Genomic DNA, 20,730 nt, shown 5'->3' with positions numbered 1-20,730 from the left:
CACTCGCACACGAATATATAGCTATCTTGTTTCCACGGCAATGCAACTGGAATTTTATCCTCGCTAACGTAACGTTAGCTATAGGGCCAGGCCACAACACTGCGTTGCGGCGTCACATCGCAAAAACAACATCGCACAGAAATGCGATGTCGGAGCGCAAAATTTCATTGGAAATAGTCATTGTCGCATCTGAAATTTCCACGATGCGTTTCTGCGGCGTCGTAGATTTTTACGATGCGACGCCGCAACGCAGTGTTGTGGCCTGGCCTATACTTCTCGAAGGAGACTAGCAGAAAAGGCCAAGTAAAATTTTCTACACGCTTCGCGACCGGACTTTATCTAACATACTATTTTAGGAACCATTAAAATCAATACTAACAATAACTATAATATCACGTGACCTCCCTCTTCAATTCCGTGCTATTTAGTAGAGGCGTTGTGTTCTCTGTCACCACTTCTATGACGTCATCGACTTGGAGGGAATTGTAAGATGGCGGTGGGGTCACCTGTGTGGTTATCTCCGGCAAAGGTATTTCGCCGGTGAGTCCTGAAAAAGAGATAATTTTAATGTTTTTTTTTCATTTCTTGCGTGGGTATGTATAACATTAATATGTTAACCTTTAAATATATAGTGTGCGCTGTGCAATTTTTTTAAAGTAGACTTTTTCATAAGACAAAATGTTTGTACGTCGCTACTTGGATATCCAAAGAAATATGCAGCGTTAATTTTTTTTCTTAAAGCGTAAAAGGTTATCAGATAATATGGATTATTGTAATTAAATCAGAGGAGATAGCGATGATTTTTTTTTTTGCTGAAGGCAGGTCAAGTAGCCCTGATGTCACTGCGACCCTTGAGGATCTATTGTGACTCCTTCGCATTAGAGTACCGTCCCCAACCCAATGCTGCTCATAAATTGAACGATGTGGTTGGGGTTGGTGCCACGAATTTCCTCGGTGGATGTGTATTCGTAGCAACCAAGGTGTCTGTTCCTGCTCTGTAGTAGAGCAGGGCAGTCAAGGAGAAGGTGTATAGGTATTTCATCCTCCTCCTCGCAGAATCTGCAAGTCATTGAGCTACTAACACCTATTCTGTTAAGGTGCTTATTGAGCTTGCAGTGCCCAGTTAGGCTTCTGGTAAGGATTCTTAATTGATTCCTACCCATGGTGAGCACTATTCCTGACAGTTTCTTGTTGAAGCCAGAAATTAGTGCCTTAGAGTGTTCAAGGCCAGGGGTCTCAACCCATTGCTTCCTGCTCAGTTTGCGAACCCATTCCTCGAGCACTTGCTTTGTGGTACTGGGAGATATTCCACAGACTGGTTCTGGGCCATATATGAGACTCTCAGCCCCAAGCCTAGCCAGTTCGTCCGCGGTTTCGTTACCGGGGACGTTACTGTGGCCCGGGACCCATACTAGGCGTATTTTGTTGTCCTTTCCTAGCATGTTCAAGGTCTCAATGCATTCCAGAACCAATTTTGACGAAACTTCTGCAGCAGTCAGTGCTTTAAGTGCAGCTTGACTATCAGAGAAGATAAAAATATTTTTGTTAACTAGTGCCATCTCTAGGCTTTCTAGTAAGCAACCGATGATTGCGAAGACCTCAGCCTGAAACACGGTCGCAAACTCCCCCAAACTGGCATGTTTGCCTCTTGGGGGCCTACCTCCGTAGAATCCGGCTCCCGCACGGTTGTCTTTCCTTGATCCATCCGTGAACCAAACTATATCGCTAGGGCGAACATCAATTGGGATTTTTCCTTCCCAGTCCTCCCTGGCAGGTATAAAAACCTGATATTGCTTCGAAAAGCTATGCACCTTGATCATGGCATCTGATGGCATGTCCATGATGGGTGATTCACGAAGATACTGTTCTAGCTGTCTAAATGGGGTGGAGGCCCAATTTGTCCTGCCCGCCGTCCTGGCCCTGAGAGCCGCCTTTCTGGCCTCAATCTGAACAAGCAGAGGAAGCGGAGTTAGGTGGATCAGGGCCTCGAGGGAAGCGGTGGGTGTTGACGAGAGCCCACCCGTGATTATTAGGCATGCCAGTCTCTGAACGCTGTTCAGATTTTTACGACAGTTTACTTGTTCAGCCTTTTTTTGCCACACTACGCAGCCATATGTGGTAATCGGTCTCACTATGGCTGTATATATCCATAGCATTGCCTTCGGCCGAATACCCCACTTAGAGCTGACAAGCTTCCAACAGGAACCCAGAGCACATCTAGCTTTTTTCGTAATATACTCGATGTGCTTATTCCAAGTGAGTCCTTTGTCTAAGATTACTCCTAAATATTTGACTTCACTCGCAAACTTAACAGTTTTCCCGAAGAGTGTTGGGGGTCTTAGTCCCTCCAACTTCCTCTTTTTGGTGAAAGGTATCAAGACCGTCTTGTCAGCGTTTACTGTTAGCTTGACCCTTCGGCACCAATCCTCGACGACTCTTAGTGCTGACTGCATTAACCCAGCGACCACTGATGCGCATTTGCCCACCACTAGAATCGCCAGGTCGTCAGCGTACCCTTGAGCGTAATATCTTCTGAGGTTCAGTTCCCTTAGTAGGTCGTCCACTACCAGGGACCATTCCTCAGGTGACAACACACCTCCTTGAGGGCAGCCTTGCGTCAGCCTGATTAAGAGTGTCAGGTCCATGATGGTCGATGAGGCTACCCTATTGTCGAGCGTGGTTTTGATCCACTGTACAGTAGTTGGATCCATGTCCCTCAAAGCCAGGCTATTTGTGATAGAGCTGGTTGAAGTGTTGTCGAATGCACCTTCAATGTCTAGAAAGACACAGAGAGCAATATCTTTATCTTCAATTGCTCTATCAATGCGATCTACTAGGTCCATTAGAGCCGTTTCAGTAGATTTGCCTTTTTGGTAGGCATGTTGTCTTTCATGCAGAGGCTTTTTAGTGAGATAGGTGTCCCTTATGTGTAGGTTGACCACCTTCTCCATCGTTTTGAGCATGAAAGAGGTGAGGCTGATTGGTCTGTAGGACTTCGGTAAAGCCTTATCTCTGTCCCCACTCTTTGGTATGTAGGACACCTTTACCTTTGTCCATGCCAATGGGATGTAGCCCCACGCGAAACTTGCTCTGAATATTTTCAGTAGCACTGGGAGGATAATGTCCTTGCCCTGTTGGAGGAGGGCCGGAAATATGTTATCCTCGCCGCCGGTCTTGTAAGGCTTGAAGCTGTCAATTGCCCATTTGACTCGGTCAGGCTTGAAGATCGTAGAAGCTCTTCTCCAGTCGTCAGACGATGGTCTGGTTTTAATAGTCGTATGGGAGAAGGCTTCGTTACTTTCGAGATGGATACTGTTGGGGAAGTGTACGTCGGCTAGTAATCTTAGCGTTTCTTCCGCTGTTTTAGTATAAGTACCATCTGGCCTCTTTAGAGTGCTGGGATGGGAGCTAGGGCCTTCGATATTACTTTATATAATCTGGAGGTTTGCGAGGTGTTATTCACTTCCTCACAGAACCTTGCCCAAGAACGTCTTTTGGCCTTCATTAACTCCCTATTAAACGTCGTCAGGGCGGTTCTGTATGCGTCCCGGTTCCCGTCTCTTTTGGCCCTGTTAAACAGAGCTCGAGTCTCTTTCCTGAGTCGTGCCAGAGTACCGCTCTACCAAGGTACGTTACGTTTACCTGACGTCTTTTTAACAGGACAACTTCTGAGGTAGGCATCATTCAAACTAATCTCCAGCCCTCCTACCGTTAGTTCTAGTTGTTCTACGGTCTTAACAGCTTTGTTGATTGCTGTGAGGTTTAACTGCAATTCCTCCATGAATACACTCCAGTTTGTGGCCTTTGGGTTCCTATAAGTCACCTCTTCACCAGGCATACTGTTGTGTATATCAAACCTGATGTAACAGTGATCGGACAGTGTGTTGTCGTCCGATACATGCCAGTTGCAGGCGCGATGCCGTATAGGGCCTGTACAAACTGTTATTTCAAGGATCTCCTGTCTCAGTAGGTTGATAAACGATAGCGATGATACTACATGTATTACAATTAATGTACCAAAGATCACTTTTCAGTTGAAGTGCTAAATAACAATTTTATGACAATGTTGGAAACACAAAATAAAAAAAGACAATATTATAACCAAAACATAGAAAGCGAAATAATAAATATAGATCATATTTTGTTACTTTATTTTAAGCAAACGGTATAAAATTAACACAATAATATGCACAAATTAATAACACATTAAAACTTCACAATATTAATAAACTAGAAAACTACAACATTACCCACACCCATTAAATGGCAAAATGGAGAAGAATATAAAACATACACTAACGAATAAGGATACATAGACAACATACAAGAACAATATCAATTACTTTAAGGCATTGAAAATAAAGTTTACATATACATGCTGTAAAAAAATTACCAGAATAACTCTATTACATATTTTGTAATTGCTACTTTAAGACAAAAATGAGACACATTCACATACAATTAAAATATGACACATAAGATTACCGTACGTATTGTCGATATCGTATTTTTGTTATGGAGCAACCAGACTAAATTCTAAAGGTAAGTATGGCACGTACCCTGCAGAGCGCGGTCAAGGTCAGCCGCAGCGGCCACAACCACGACGCTGGTCGCCGCGCCGCTAAACACAGCAGCTACTGAGTCGCGCGGCGCGAGTAACACTAGCGGCTGTCCGCGCGACCGCAGCGAGTTAGATAGTGCGCACAGACCTTTAGCCGCGGTGAAGTCCGCTCCTAGATAGTACGATTTAGGAATGAGACTTATTTTAATATTGGAACAGTTCTCATTTATCCTACGGACCTTTTACTAAATGCAACGAATGTACTATGTATGTCGTCAGGTATTTTTAGATTGTCATTAATATATTGCTTGCTGGGAAAACTATCAGTAAAACACATCATTTTAAGATAAAAGCAATCTATAATATCACGTGACTTATAGGATAGTGAGGAAAACGCAAAGTATTTTAGGAGACCTAAAACTCTTTTACGATAAAAGCAAACTATAATATCACGTGACCTATGGGATAGTGAGGGAAACGCATAGTATTTTAGGAGACCTAAAACTCAACATTAAACATCTGACCCGCTTACCCGGGGCGTGCGTGCATGGGATCACGCTATTGGTGATAACCGATGAGAATTGTCTTTATTGGTGACATGTTTTGGCAGTTATTATACACATTATTGGTAAATATCGTACACATGCACCTATTGCCTCCTCCAGTTTAATGTTCTACGCCACCTATTATAGCAAACGTGTCGACAATCATACTCACCCAGTACATATCGACAGTCAATAACAACGGGCATGCTACACGAGCCCTGCTTGTTGGCGGCGCGCGTCACGTACTGACGTATGTACTCCACACCGGGGAAGTAGAGGCTGTTGCCGACCGTGATTAGGACGTAGCTGAAGCCTGATGCGCTCTGTGGACAGAAATAAAAAAGTAATATGGAACATACATTATTTATTATCTTTAAAAGGAATGAGCAAAGAAATTGAAAATAACCTGTGTAGTTGCCAGTTGGAGTGTATATTAGCCTCAGCTTCTGTGGCCTATTTAGGAATAGCCTCAATATATGCTTACTGTGATGGTCTCCGCCTCAAGCTGCGGCCTCGCGCTGGGGTACAGCAGCAGCATCACGTTCACGAACATGCCCGCCACTTTGCCACGCCTACTACGGCGTATCACACTCGTGTTACAGTATCTCACCGTGACGATCTCCACCTCGAGCTGCGGCCTCGCGCTGGGTAGAGCAGCAGCACCACGTTCACGAACACGCCGGTCACTATGCCACGCCCACTACGGCTCTATGGCGTATTACACTCGTGTTACAGTATCTCACCGTGACGATCTCCGCCTCGAGTTGGGGTACAGCAGCAGCACACGTTCACGAACACGCCCGCCACTATGCCACGCCCACTACGGCGTATCACACTCGTGTTACAGTATCTCACCGTGACGATCTCCGCCTCGAGCTGCGGCCTCGCGCTGGGGTACAGTAGCAGCACCACGTTCACGAACACGCCGGCCACTATGCCGAGTTCCACGCCCACTATGAGACAGAGCGCGAACGTTGCGAACGCTGGGAGCAGATCGGCGCGACGTGACCGCCACATCGGTTTGACCACCTAATAATTATTTGAAATTATTGTTTAGTTTAAATTATAAAAGAGAGAGGTATGAGCTTGCTAGTCTACTATAAAACATAAATAATAATGAAATTCACAGCGCATTATTTTTAAGGGGCATTTCATACGAGCGGTTGGCGAACGTGTTTAACAAACCCCCCGCGAATGCACGGCTAAAACGTTGCGCTTTTTGCTGCACAGTCTCAACCTTGTTGTGTATTGTATCAATTTAACATTTTTTTTAAATAAAATCAACATGTTTGTCGCGAACACAATAATATTATATTCGCGACGTATACATAGGGCTACGTGCCCGTTTCACCCTAAATCCGCTCACCAAACGATGTAAGATCACACATCAAAAGTGAAACATGTTGATTATATTTTTTTTTGCAATACATGTTTTTACATAAGTTTACTACAAAATTACTGTTAATAGGAAAAATGGAATTAGTTTCAGTAATTATACTGTAATTCCAACAATATCGTATTACGAAATGAAAATAATGAGTTGTTAGTATTATAATTAACTTTAAATAGTTTCGTCGCGATACGGTGCTAAGCGAACTGTAATATATTAGAGAATGATAAAAAATACAATATAATATTGTAAGTATACTTATATTATACCGTATGCTGTATGTTATCAACTTTCAATTCGTTTGGGATCACGCGTACTGTCAAAGGACATCAGGATTCAGGCAATTTCCATACAATGTTGGTCTAAAGCAAATAGCTGCGCGGCCAGACCTAGGATTATTTAAAATAGCTAGGCCATATTAAGAACTTAAAAAATATATATGGACTAACCCTGTAACTGCATTTTTTTATATTAAGTATTATTTATTATTATTATGAGTTACCTAAAACTTAAATAACTGCTAAAAAACGTATAGTAACAGTGTTAAATTCATGGAATTACTTTAAGGTATAAATAACCTAGCTATTAGAAATATTCTTAGTTCTGACCGCGTATTTATTTATTTTTAGACCAGAATGCCTAATGTCCTTTATTCATTCTTCTAGATTCTAGAATATCGTGTGTTATCTATATAAATCTATACATTGGAACATGCCGCCGTCGCTCCCGCTCCCGCCGACTGAAGCCTTAGAGCGCTTACAGACGAACGTCACGTGTCGGCGGCACGCGTCGGCAGCAGTTGACGGTAGACGACGGCACGTGTCGGCGGCAGTCGGCGGCAGTCGACGGCAGCCGTCGACCTTGCAGATGTGACGTAGCGCGTAAAGGTAAAGGTCCACAGGTCGGTATCGTACGCAACGGATGTCTCGCATCAAACGGATATTTTTTTTACAGTACGTCCACTGTATCGGCAGCGTACGGGTTACCGACTAGACAGTATGTTTATCTTCAAATTAGTCCAAACAAAGTTTCTAAGTCAAAATTTCTGCTTTCGACTATTCCATTCACATCCCCCTTTTGAGCATTTATTTACTAGGCTATTCGATAATCCGTACGACACCGTTTGACAGATAAGCAATAATTACTTTAACGTCAAGCTAACGATCTTAAAAAAGTTGATATTTCACAGCGGATTTAACAATATTTTCCATTTTTTACTGTTTTTTAGTAAAATTATATTTGAAAAGTGAGTACGGTAATGTTATTGTAATCTTACAACAAAGCTTTCTGGAAACATGATCGTTTTAGGAAAGGACTGGGACTGGGACTGCCGCCGACACATGAAGCCGACACGTGCCGTTTGTCTGTAAGAGCGCTTAGGGTTTATTCAGACCGCAACGCGACGCGTAGATGCATTTGCAATTTATATGGATTTGACAGATTCGCAAGACGTCTCACGCAATTGAAATCTGTCAAATCCATACAAATTTATGCCACGCCGCGCCTCGCCTCGCCTCGTCGCGTTGCGGTCTGAATTGACGAAGGCGAGACCGCACTTGACGTCACTACGCAGCAACGGAGTGATGCGACACTTCGCTCTTTATAGAACTTGGGGAGCTGTGTCACAGTTTTAACTAGTACAGCTCCCAACGCTAAAATTACTAAATTTGTATTGAAATAATTTCAAATGTGCCTTATTTATAAGCTTTTGAATGTATATGATTTAAAAATAAATAAATAAATGATTATTATATAACTGTACTACTGTTACGCGTAGCTCTGCTACTCGCGTACTGCGCCTTAGCTCATCCGATTTCTTCGGTTCCGATCCGATTATTAGCCGTCAAGTGTTGCGTTTCAGCGCTGCAGTGTAACTACACGCTTAACTAGCGTAGTGCGTTCTCACCTTTAGAAGATAATTTAGCTCTAAGTAACGGCTAGTATGTGTGTAAGTTTGTTACCTCATACTCAATCATGAATATCACAGCGCATATGACGACGGCCGCTAGTGACGCCTTCGGAATGTAGTAGAAGTACGGCGTTAGGAGACTGAGCGCGAGCAAAACTAGGATACCTGAAATAAAAAAAAAAAAATCTTTAATTATACTTACTAAAAAAATAAATAAATGCTTCAATATTATAAATGCAAAAGTGTGTATCTTTTTAAGCCAAAAATATTGCGAGCAACATCTTCTACTCTATTAAAAAAAAACAGATATGGACCTTTGTATTCTTCTTCAAATGTTTTTAGTCTATATTTTTGGCCTTTGCAATATCTTAATATATATATTTCTTGTGTGCGTGTGTATGTGACTGAACTCCTCCTAAACGACTGGACCAATTTTGATGAAATTTTTTGTGTGTGTTCGTGGAGATTCGAGAATGGTTTAGATTTACAGTTTGGTCTACTGGAAAATGTTTTTTCAATTAATTTCTTATTTATAAGGAGTTGTTGATTTTGGAATGTTTTACATTAGATCCGGCGGACGGCGCTATCATCGCATTCAATATTATTCTATTTCAATTTTAGTTTGTCCTGACAGATGGTGCTACGATTAATTTGAAAAAAATTTTGTTATTCAATTCATGTGCTGATTAAAATATTAAATAAATAACACATAGGCTACAATTTTAACCGACTTTCAAAATGGGGAGGTGTTATGTTCGTTTTCTTATATTCAACGATTACTCCGCCGTTTGTTAACCGATTTTCAAAATTTTTCTTTTGGTATATAGGGTATCATCCCAATTTGGTATTATATTCAGAAAAGTGGTGATCTGATGAAGGATCCATAAGTAATCGAGGGAACTCCTCAAAACTTATAGGGAAACATATGGTGACTTCGGTTTCGTGAGAAGTATTCTAAGCATATGCTACCAACAAGTAAGATTTTGCACCGAGATATACCTGGTATACCGTGGTTCGGAAGGTGCTGAGAGAATTCCTGATTCTTTATAGATACAAGTTTGGGAGTTTCGGCGTTGTTTTAAGAACAGAAAGCATATGCTACTATGCAAATTACATTCTTCATCATCATCATCATCATCATCACTACCATATTATACCATTTCATAGTCTTTTAGATCGAGACTCGAGTTTGTCAAGCGATAATTAAAAAAAATCTATATCTACCTAATATTATAAACCTGAAGAGTATGTTTGCTTGAACGCGTCAATCTCAGAAACTACAGGTCCGATTTAAAAACTTATCTCAGTGTTAGATAGATCATTTATCGAGTAAGACTCATCATTTATCGAGAAGGTTATATTATATTATTACTCTAAGACTAATACGACAGAAGAAACTCAGGAAAATGTGGGAAAAACGGGGGATATATTTTTTATGGGAAAATGTACCTACGGATTCTGTAAAATTTCTAATTTACGCGGGCGAAGCCGCGCGGGACATCTAGTTATATTATATTTCTAGTAATTTGCCGCAAAAGGCAAGTATCAGCGCGACGAATAAGGATGCGCTGGATGGCAAAAATTTACACACAGAAATAAATCAAGATAGATTGCGACGCGCGTCCGTTGCTAAGGAATCGCTCGCGTCTATTTTTGCTTTGCTTTTAGTTAAAACAAAAATAACTTAAGTAACTACGGTAAGAAATACCTCCTTTTGACCGATTCACTTTTGTACTTCTGTTTTTACAAACAGACACTGCACAATGAGGCATTTTTGCACAACCGCTCCGGTGTAATCAAGTCGAGACGTGTGCGCTGACTGAATGAACGTTCAATGAATCTTGCACGACAGCAAGATTGAAACACGCGTACTCCACCCGCTTAGCCGTTCTATCTTGATTTATTTCTGTGAGTTTACACTGTTGCATTTCAACCACAAAGTTGCACAAGCGCCATCTATACTCTAGCGACAGACACTAGGCTTGTGGTAAGTACTCAGTGTTTGAGGCATGTGTGCAATAGTATTACCACTGGCTGAGGTAAGTACTTACCAGTATACAAACTGCCGAGCTGCGTGGCTACTCCGCTGGCGTGAGCGACAGCGCTGCGAGAGAAGGACCCAGTTATCGGCATCGCGTTCACGAATGATCCCAGCACGTTGGCCAGAGATAGGGTTATTAGCTCCTGTGTCGCGTCAACTGACTCGCCGCTCGCTGGAATAAACACACCCTTATATTAAAAAAAAAACATAATTACTCCATGTCTATACAATGCTGTATCTTTCTCTATCAAGCGTCCTCTCCAACATAATATGGGTTATTGGTAAGGGCGAGTGTTTGTTACCATTAAGGTCCACTGACCACTTCCATTATTAGACTGCATTATTGCTAATTCAGTGTGATTAAACCAGGTATTAACTGACTTAACTGAGTTGCGCAAGGTAGCATAATACAGATTCAGATTTAATTCAACATAATTCTCACTAAAAAGATTACACTCTTCCAAACATTTAAATGCTTTATTAATATTAACATTTTAAACGTGGCATAACTTAACACATTTTGTGCTAACAACCAGATATGTTTAGGTAAACTTAAAATAGATCTAGCATTAACGGTAAGTACAGTTAATATTACTGAACTATAACGGTATATTTACATAATCTTTAAAACTGAGTAAATATTAATATATACAACTTTAAATCACTATATCTTAAGAAAAAATGGTTGTCTGTAAAGTCGGTTTACAGACGGTAGTTTGACGTGACACTGACAACTAGGAACTGAGCCGATCATGCCTCTCTCTCGTTCGTGCCGCGCTCTCGCTTGCGGGACGCGACAATAACGTCACGAATGCATGCATCCCGGCGTAGATCCTGTCCAGGTGAGGCGTTTTACGCACGAGCGAGTGAGCGACTCGCGCGTTTTACGCGTGTACTCGAGATACTAGAGCTACATAAAGTATCGCTTCCAGATGCCTTCGCGCGTTTTGTTCCTCGCGCGTAAAACGCTTGCAAAGAGCGGGACTCTCGACTCGCCAATAAAACGCTCGAGCGACGCGCGAGTCGAGATACTTGGGTGCCATTGCAACGTCCAGTACTACGTGCGAGTCCGTGGGGAATGGACCGTGTATTTGATTGGAGCGTATTCAACTTCGAGTCCATGTTTGTAGCGTAAAAACGCGCGTAAAACGCGGTATCTGGAATGGAATTTTTCAATTTCCATTGCATCCAGATACCGCGAGTATACACTTCGCGCGTAAAACGCCTCATCTGGACAGACACGTAATAACGAGTTATTAGACGTTGTAACGCCAAAATGCACCAAAAACTAAGCATACATTTGTTATAGAGACTGACTGTGGGAAGCAGCAAGTTTGTTTTGTACTATGTAGTGATAAGACGTTACTATTCTGAAACTCACCAAACGCTTTAGCTATAGCCACGTTGCCTAGTACTGCTATGATAGGCACAAGTACTATGGAAGACCCCAGGTCTGAGCACATCTCTACGAAGGTGACGTTTCTACCATCGTATGATGTACCAAACGGGGGTAAGGACCATGGTGGGAGACCTTCTCTGAAAAGAAAAAGCAGGGATGTACGCAACTGACAATATACGTTACTAATTTTCCGCTATATCATGCAATTATAAATGCGAAATTTTCTGTTCCTCTTAACGCTTAAAGTTGATCTCTTAAACGTGGGAAAGCCATGCTTCGGCACGAATGGGCCGGCTCGACCGGAGAAATACCACGTTCTCACAGAAAACTGGCGTGAAACAGCGCTTGCGCTGTGTTTCGCCGAGTGAGTGAGTTTACCGGAGGCCCAATCCCCTACCCTATTCCCTTCCCTACCCCTCTCCTATTCCCTTCCCTCCCCTATTACCCTATTCCCTCTTAAAAGGCCGGCAACGCACCTGCAGCCCTTCTGATGCTGCGAGTGTCCATGGGCGAAGGAAGTTGCTTTCCATCAGGTGGCCCGTTTGCTCGTTTGCCCCCTTATTTCATTAAAAAAAAGTCACATTTGTCAGCATCGTACGCGCCTCATAGTTTACGAAATGCGGCGCGTACGGTGCTGACAAATTAATGTGCGAGGTTTCACATCATTTCATACAACGAATTCAGATGCGGCGCGTATATATATATATATATTTCTGCCACCATATTTTGTTTGGTTGCCTGGAAGAAACCGCTGAAAATAAAGAATTTATTTTCAGCGGTACCAAGCAGTATTTCCGGACCAATACGACTTGCAAACCTTCAAGAGAGCGTATTTCCTCTTAAAAGGCAGGCAACGCACCTGCGGCTTCTAATATTCCGAGTGTCCATGGGCGACGGTAGTTGCTATCCATCAGGTGACCCGATTGCTCGTTTGCGTCCTTAAATATATTTCCGCTCAAACAAAGTCACGGGTAACATCTAGTATCGCAAGAAATTAAATATCTACAATAAGTAACGGAAACGATAATGAAGTTATAAACTTTAAGATTATTGTGCAAAATTGCATCGCAGTAATAAATTAATGATTAGCATATCCAATTATTATTCATGCATTTCGTTTTAATTGTAATAAAGTTTTGTTTATAACAGTAATTGCAACTTAATTTAGACAATATATTTTAATGATCGTATTTTTATGTTTCAAAGTTTCAAAGATTTTATTAGCATCTAAGTATAGTATACAATATACAAACTCAGCACCTTGTACACTGTACAGGCGGTGGCTTATAAAATAGTATTTAACAAATATTTTGGTTTGTAATTTCTTAACTACTTATGTAACATAATATTATGTATTATTCGTTTCTTAATTTCATAGATAAACAATTACAATGGTACATTAATTAAAGTAATATATTTTATGAACTTATTATTCTTTAGACCTTAATCTTCTTTAGAAAAAAAATCTTCTAGCGAATAGAAACATTTTTCAGTTAAATAGCTTTTTAATTTTCTCGTAAATGATAATAGTTTTGTTTTATTTTTAATTGCATCTGGGAATGCCCATTTTCACCAACAACACCTAAAATTTAGGTGTCCCTTAAGCCAATATAAGGGGCACCTAACGTAAGTTTTGTTTCAATAATATAGGGGATGAATTGACAACCCCGTAACTCTTAGGTGACGTATATCACTACATAGTATAAAACAAAGTCGCTTTTTCTGTCCACATGTCCCTTTGTTCCCTTTAATTGCGGTTTTCTTTAATAGATAGAGTGATTAAAGAGGAAGGCTTGTGATAAATATAAAGATATTTATGGGAGTTCGCTATTTTACAAGTAAAATATCAGACGGCCATTCGATAACAGATTCATTGTCAAGGCAACCGTCATCTAACGTCGTCGTCGTTGCCACATACGTCACCTAAGTATTACGGGGTCGTCAATTCATCCCCTAAATTATAAGGGTCACCTAATGGTTTGGCGGATGAATCGCATAATAGGTTGTTTTAATCAAAATATACGTCACCTAAGTTTTACGGGCTTGTCAATTCATCCCCTAAATTATAATGGTTTAGGTGTTACTTAAACTTCGGTGAAAACAAAACTTGCGTTAGGTGCCCCTTATATAGCCTTAAGGGACACCTAAATTTTAGGTGTCGTTGGTGAAAACGGGCATTATATTTTAACAGACATGTAGTATGGGCTTTCGTTTAGCATTTTAACTCTGGAGTAAGGTAATTGTAGTCTGTTTTTGTGTCGTGTGTTAATTTGCTATAAGACTTCGAAAAAACTTTTGATTGAGATTTGGGATATATTTTGCTAAGGTTATAACGGTGTATGATGTAATCGTCACCACAGCACACAAGTTTTATAGATAAATTAACATAATGCATAATATATTTTTGTACTTATTGTAATATTATAATTTATGTTTAACTATTTTTTGCCGATAATATTGTATACCTCGAAACTTATGTGATTCTCATGTCGTAATATTGTAGCTGTTAAAAATATATAACTTAACGCAGTGCCGGTTTTAGCATTACCGGCGCCCTGGGCGCGATTTTTTCGGCGCCCAGAGAGCTGGTCCCCTCACAGAATCGAAGCACAAAAAGTTGAGAAGTGACAACAGTTCCATATCCATGTCTACAAAACACTGAAGTATATTTCGAATGACAGCTGGTTCATCCTTATCCCGCTACCGCTCAAAACTGTCAAAAGATCCTTGTAGTAATCACTTCACAGTCCCATAGCCGTTCATCTGTCACGAACTGTCAAACCATTTTCGAAAATACTTTTGAATAGTCTTATGCTAAGTACTCACATACGGTTTTGCTCCATAGTTTTACTCCAAATCGAGCAATAACCACCGTATGGACCGCCAAAACTGACAGCTCGAAGGCTCGCTTCGAGCCGGCTCGATAGAATTAAATATGTCAAATATGTCATTTCCTTCGATTCGGAGTAAAACTATTGAGCAAAACCGTATGTGAGTACTTAGCATTAGAGTAAGACGCCCATTTTGGGCGCTTGACAGACGAGCTAATAACAATCGGAGTACAAAACACTGACGTGACTTTGGAATGACAGCAGGTTCATCCTTGTGCCGCTGTCAATGTCAAAACTGTCAAAAGATCCTTGTAGTACTCACTTGACAGTGCCCGTCAGGTTGAACAGCGACATCTCACGGGACTCGCACACGAAGGCGATGACAGAGCACACGACCACTATGATCGCATTACGCGAGGTGGAGAGTAGCCAGAGCGTTTTCTTCACGCCCTTCTGACCCGGCGGCAGCTTTATGTCTTTCATTTTCTGGAAAGAAAAGGGAAATATTAAAAGTTATAATAGTTTCTTTTTTTATCTTCTTCGTAGAAATGTAAAAAATACATGATAATATTAAGATACACATTTACTCAACTTGGTGGAAAGCGAGAAGATACGCCCGCACTCAGATATTAATTAACTTTCAATTAATGACATACCGCCGTACTCAGAGACATTAAGTTATGATTAACCTTCAATTAAATGAAGAGTTTGACAGATAATGTATGGGGCTTATGTCAAAATTTTGAATTAATTATATATTTTAACCTACGAATAATAAAAACTAAGGAAAAGTAACTCCGTCAAAAAACATGCTCCACAATACTTGTCAAAAAGTGTACCTTAGGTACACATTTCAATACATTTGCAATATTTAGGTGACCTTGAGCGGTACTAGGCTGACTATTCGTAGCATTTAACTAATTAATGTTCCACTCTGAGTGCGGCAGATAAACTCCTAACTTTTTTGTCAAACCCATCATTAAATAAAAGCTAAGTAACATGTCTCTGGGTGCAGCGGTCGTTTGTATTTAAGCCGAAGCCATCATTAATTGGAATGCAGCACTAAAACTAGCCATCATTATAACTTTTATACGACCCCACGTGTAAGTTATAAGACGTTTAACTAATCTAATAACTATTAAACCTGGAAAGGCTATTCGCTCTGCCAACGCTATCATCAACTTGACACAGCAATTGATGGCTCAATATATTTTTTTATACTTTATCTAGTTATTTTGACCGTAACTCCGTTGCGCCAAAATTAATTTAGTTAATTTTTCCGGGATAAAAAGTATCCTATGCCCATTTTTCGGCACTCTAAGTATCACCAAATTTCAGCAAAATCGTTTTAGCGGATTGGGCGTGAAAGGGAAATAGACAGATAGACAGACACACTTCCGAATATACATTATTAGTATGAATTTGATTGAATGAATTTTAATTTAAATTCCGAATAAAAACATATGAAAATCAAGACACCGCCACAATAGACATAACTACCAGTAGTTCGACTGCAAAGAAACGGACAGGTTTCAATATCTGTCAAATTCGTCGGGTTTCACTAGGATTATGAACGGAAACGCCTCGCGCTAGCTGATATAATTTATTTTTAAATATTTAAAATAAAGATTTCAAAATTTGATTCTGACAATTTTGATCGCATGTGCCAAAACACAAACAACAATACGACCAAAGAGGAACACGTCCAGCGAATATGTCATAGTTTTAAATTCGTAGGTAACAAGTTAACAACCCTAGCGACGATTTTCGTCATATTACGTCAAATTGAAAAATTTCAACATCAGTTCTAAGTCGGTATACTCTATCATTCTGTCTACTCTGACACCGCTAATCATGTGACTAACCATATTTATAATATTAGTAATGATATTTTTTATTTACGCATTTGCATAATATTATACGTGTACACGATAATACTTTATCATAATCATTCAAAAAAAGATAATCGGCCAAGTGCGAGTTGGACTCGCGCACGAAGCGTACTGTACGATTATAGAGCAAAAAATTTAGTGACCGACCGAACTTTCGGTTTCGGCCAGTTTCGGCCAAAAAATCTAGTTTCGGCCTTAGTTTCGGTTTCGGCCAAAATATAGCCGAAACCGAAACTCATGCATCGTTCGGTAAACTTCGCAGTTAACTCGAGCTTGCTTGCCAGCGAGGCCCTGGCTCAGTTCGCTACCATCTATTTAATCATGTTTTGAGATTATGTATTCCAGATTAGTCGCAAATCAAAAATTAGCACTTTTACTACTAATTATATATATATATATATATATATATATATATATATATATATATATATATATATATATATATATATATATATATATATATATATATATATATATATATATATATATATATATATATATATAACTGTTGGCAAATTACGTGCTATTTTAACAATGTTTATATAACTAAATTGGTTATATTGTGTGTGAACTTTATTTATTTAAGAACGAGCTTTTGCCCGCGGCTTCGCTCGCGTTAAGAAGTATTATTATATACAAACTTTCATCCCCTATTTGAACCCCTTGGGGTTGGAATTTATCAAAATCCTTTCTTAGTGGATGCTTACGTCATAACATCTACCTGCATGCAAAATTTCAGCCCGATCCGTCCAGTGGTTTGGGCTGTGTGTTGATAGATCACTATGTCAATCACCTTTGAGTTTTATATAATATATAGGTTTTGTTTGACTGTGAGATTAAAAGATATCTTAGGATATGTCTTGTGAGATTTATCTAAAGTAAATCATCTCGCCTCACTTTTTTTTTTTAGACACGCAATCTCTTAGGACTTAGACCGTTCCTACCCTGCTAGAATCTTATCTAGCCCACTTCCCCGTAAGCTTCACTCTTGCGGCCCTCAGTATATTTTTCAGGTTTAGTGGCAAAACGCTTTCTGGAGAAAAAAAATGTGACGTCAACTGCAAGTTTGCTTAGTCATTTCGTTTTGAACTTCGATCGCGGTCGTGTCCATGTCTCCCATAAAAATAATATAAGTACTGCAATAATTATTGATTTTGTTTTCAGTAGTACGTCGTTCAGTAGTATGTCTAAGGGAGGATTTCACCAATCGCATAACTTCGTTTTATAAAACTTAGTTCTCATTAAACGCGTTCCTACGGGGATCAATAAAAAAGCAAGAAACGATATATAAACTACCCAAACGCATAATTTTTTTCGTCTATGATTTTCGATTCGCCATGACACTACACTGGCAGGACTTTAACAGCTTTAATGAAGTTTAGCCGTGCAACATTGGACGTTCTGAAGATAAAACTCGGATTTGTTGTGAACTTTATGTTAGTGAAATGCAATTTGGTGCTATAAACGCGTTTATACGTGTAGAACCGTGTCATTTTATTTAGGTGCGATTACACGTTTATACGTGTAATCGCACCTAAATAAAATGACTTCAAAATATAACTTCTGCTCTTGTTTCTTAGGGTAATCCTTCGTTATAATACATTAAGGGAAATTTCACCAATCACACTTAAACGTTTTATCAAACTAAGTTCTCATTGAACAATGAACGCGTTTATATGGTGACGTGAATCTCATTTTGTTTCAAATAGATTTTACATTCTTCATTTAATCGCGATTAATGAATCTAAGTTTACGTTATACGTTTGATTGATGATTTTGATACGTTTTATCATCTTTGAGCCTTGTCACGTTGTTTTAGTAACAAATAGCAAGAAACGATAAATAAGCTAACCAAACGCATATCTGTGAAAACTGTCAACTTAACAATTTTTTCGCCTATGTTTTTCGATCTGTCATATACTACACCGACAGGACATGTGTTTTTTGAAGTTAAAACTCGAATATTGGGCATTCAGAAGATAAAAAAATCGGATTTGCTGTGAATGAGACGAAACGCATCTTCTTGGAATCGCATAAAAAACGGAATATAGTATAAAAAGGTATTCGAGTCTAAGAATAATAATATTTATGGTAAGAAATGTCGCAAAAAGTAAAAAATTCAATGTGGTACTTTTTCTTTTTAACATAAATTGTAATTTATGTTAAAAATCAATAAATTTCAGTAAATAATCGTAATTTTGAATGTTTTACCAAGTTTCGGTTTCGGTTTCGGCCGAAACTAAGAGTAAGGCCGAAAGTTCGGTTTCGGTTTCGGTTTCGGCTGAAAAATCAGTTTCGGTCGGACACTAGCAAAAATAGGTACTTAAAAATGTTTTTTTTTGTATGGGAGAGAGAGGGAAACAAATGAATTGAATTTTGTATTTGGATTTTGTATAAATAATATTACTATTTAGTACTAAGTTACGATTCCCTAATTTGTTGTTAAATATTCGTAAAGGTATTGGTAAACTTTTATTCATATTACATTAGTGTTAGCACATAATTAGTAAACATGATAAGTCCCACTTTAGAAGGACTTAATTCTATTTTATTGTAAGTGTTTGCTATTTTAGTGCAATGATTTGCATTTTTCATAACACATTTTATGATGTAAACATTAATTTTGTGATATACGAAATTCTACCTGTTGCTTGTTATAATTAATTTTGGAAGCAACAAAATTATATTGCACGCAAACTTCAAAACGTCGCTATGTCACTGTATGGCTCTTATTATTAGGAATTTAAAGGCTTGCAAGCAGACGGCTTAGTATAGGTTGAAACGATAGGTATGTTTAAAAGAGAAACAAAAATAGTAATTTTTGTTGAACATCACGGATGCAAAATATCTAAGAGCAATTTATTTGGTCCTAAAATACCTTCCAGAATCCAGTATCAACCTTAAAATATGTTCGTTGGAATAGCACTTAAAAAAATTAAACAATAGGAAAAAAACTTTTTAAACGCAAGCTGTATAAATGCTAATTTATATTTTGCCACGCGATCAACATGCATCGATCCGACGTATATTCCAGTCAGACAATCAGGGTATTAGTTTGCTTTGTCTAAATCAAGCTTAAAAACATTTTCTTTAAACGCGGGAACATAATCCATGACCTCATAATAAAGGAGACATTGATTCTTTTTCAAAAAAACACAGACCCTAACAGCCATGCACACTATGCCTTTAGGGGCATTCGCTGGCAGGGTCGCGGTTGTGCATCTCGCGTATCCCGTGACTCTGCCTTAAGGAGTGACCACACTGAGACGGGCCGTGCCAAGGCTCAGCGTGCCGGGGCTCATCGCAAAAATCCGCCACCATACAATTTGTATGGAAGCGGATGCGCGTATCGCACACTGTGTCGGGGCGCAGCGGATTTCCGCTTCCATACAAATTGTATGGTGGCGGATTTTTGCGATGAGCCCCGGCACGCTGAGCCCTGGCACGGCCCGTCTCAGTGTGCTCACTCCTTTAAGCGGAAAGTAGGAACACTCGTTGGGTTTTTAGTGGGTGGTGAAGTGCCGCGCCCGGGCATGTCCCACATACCCCGGTAGACCCAATAATACACTAACACTTTTAGCGCTGCATCTTTCAGAGATAATTCTATATGAGGGTCACACAACCTAAAATATTATCACTCAGTTTTGTCACATGCTGTTTATTGTATATGGATTACCTACCAAAGACCTGTACATAATATACAATGTATATTAACAGGTACAAAGTGACAAACTTACCCTCATCAAGAGCAGGATGATGATACACAGTATTCCCATTACGCTATCAGCTGTTTTCGCCTCGGGGATGTGCATTATCACCTGTAACAAAAGCATTTTCATTAAACGAATGTATGAAACTTTTATATTGGACTGTCAAATTTAATTGGGAATGGCCAGATGTAACGTTACATCAAGGAAGAGGTTTATACTAAACGTAAGTGTTGAAAATATCTCTACTAATATTATAAAGCTGAAATGTTTGTTTGTTTCGACGCGAAATTCTTAGGAACTACTGTTTCAAATTGAAAAATGATTTTTGTATTGGATAGTCCATTTATCCAGTAACGTTTTAGGCGATTTATCATCTCGGTGTTATTTGCCAGATTTTTTTAAACGAACGACGTCGTGACATTGTGCACTTTTTTTGGAATGGGTAAAAAATA

At 39.5% G+C, this 20,730-nt stretch overlaps 1 protein-coding gene across 3 annotated transcripts in view; it reads right to left on the bottom strand.

Moving 5' to 3' along the window:
- The window catches only part of LOC121732657 (sodium-independent sulfate anion transporter), a 54,923-nt gene that overhangs the window by 11,180 nt on the left and 23,013 nt on the right, over window positions 1-20,730 (bottom strand). For 2 of the 3 annotated variants that reach the window (XM_042122613.1, XM_042122615.1), the window contains 9 exons: window positions 20,306-20,386; window positions 14,999-15,162; window positions 11,828-11,982; window positions 10,457-10,618; window positions 8,458-8,570; window positions 5,962-6,135; window positions 5,279-5,429; window positions 4,560-4,733; window positions 240-547 (listed from right to left, as the gene is read on the bottom strand). In XM_042122613.1, coding sequence (XP_041978547.1) covers window positions 393-547; window positions 4,560-4,733; window positions 5,279-5,429; window positions 5,962-6,135; window positions 8,458-8,570; window positions 10,457-10,618; window positions 11,828-11,982; window positions 14,999-15,162; window positions 20,306-20,386 — 1,329 coding nt within the window. In that variant the 3' untranslated portion in view covers window positions 240-392. Of the gene's footprint in view, window positions 1-239; window positions 548-4,559; window positions 4,734-5,278; window positions 5,430-5,961; window positions 6,136-8,457; window positions 8,571-10,456; window positions 10,619-11,827; window positions 11,983-14,998; window positions 15,163-20,305; window positions 20,387-20,730 lie in introns of those variants that run through there. The other variant, XM_042122614.1, reaches the window with a different exon arrangement.

This window comes from Aricia agestis, chromosome 12, assembly GCF_905147365.1.
Source record: "Aricia agestis chromosome 12, ilAriAges1.1, whole genome shotgun sequence".
Classification (NCBI taxonomy): Eukaryota; Metazoa; Arthropoda; class Insecta; order Lepidoptera; family Lycaenidae; genus Aricia; species Aricia agestis.
Note: the sequence above shows the minus strand (reverse complement) of the source record. Positions and strands in the feature narration are given on the sequence as shown.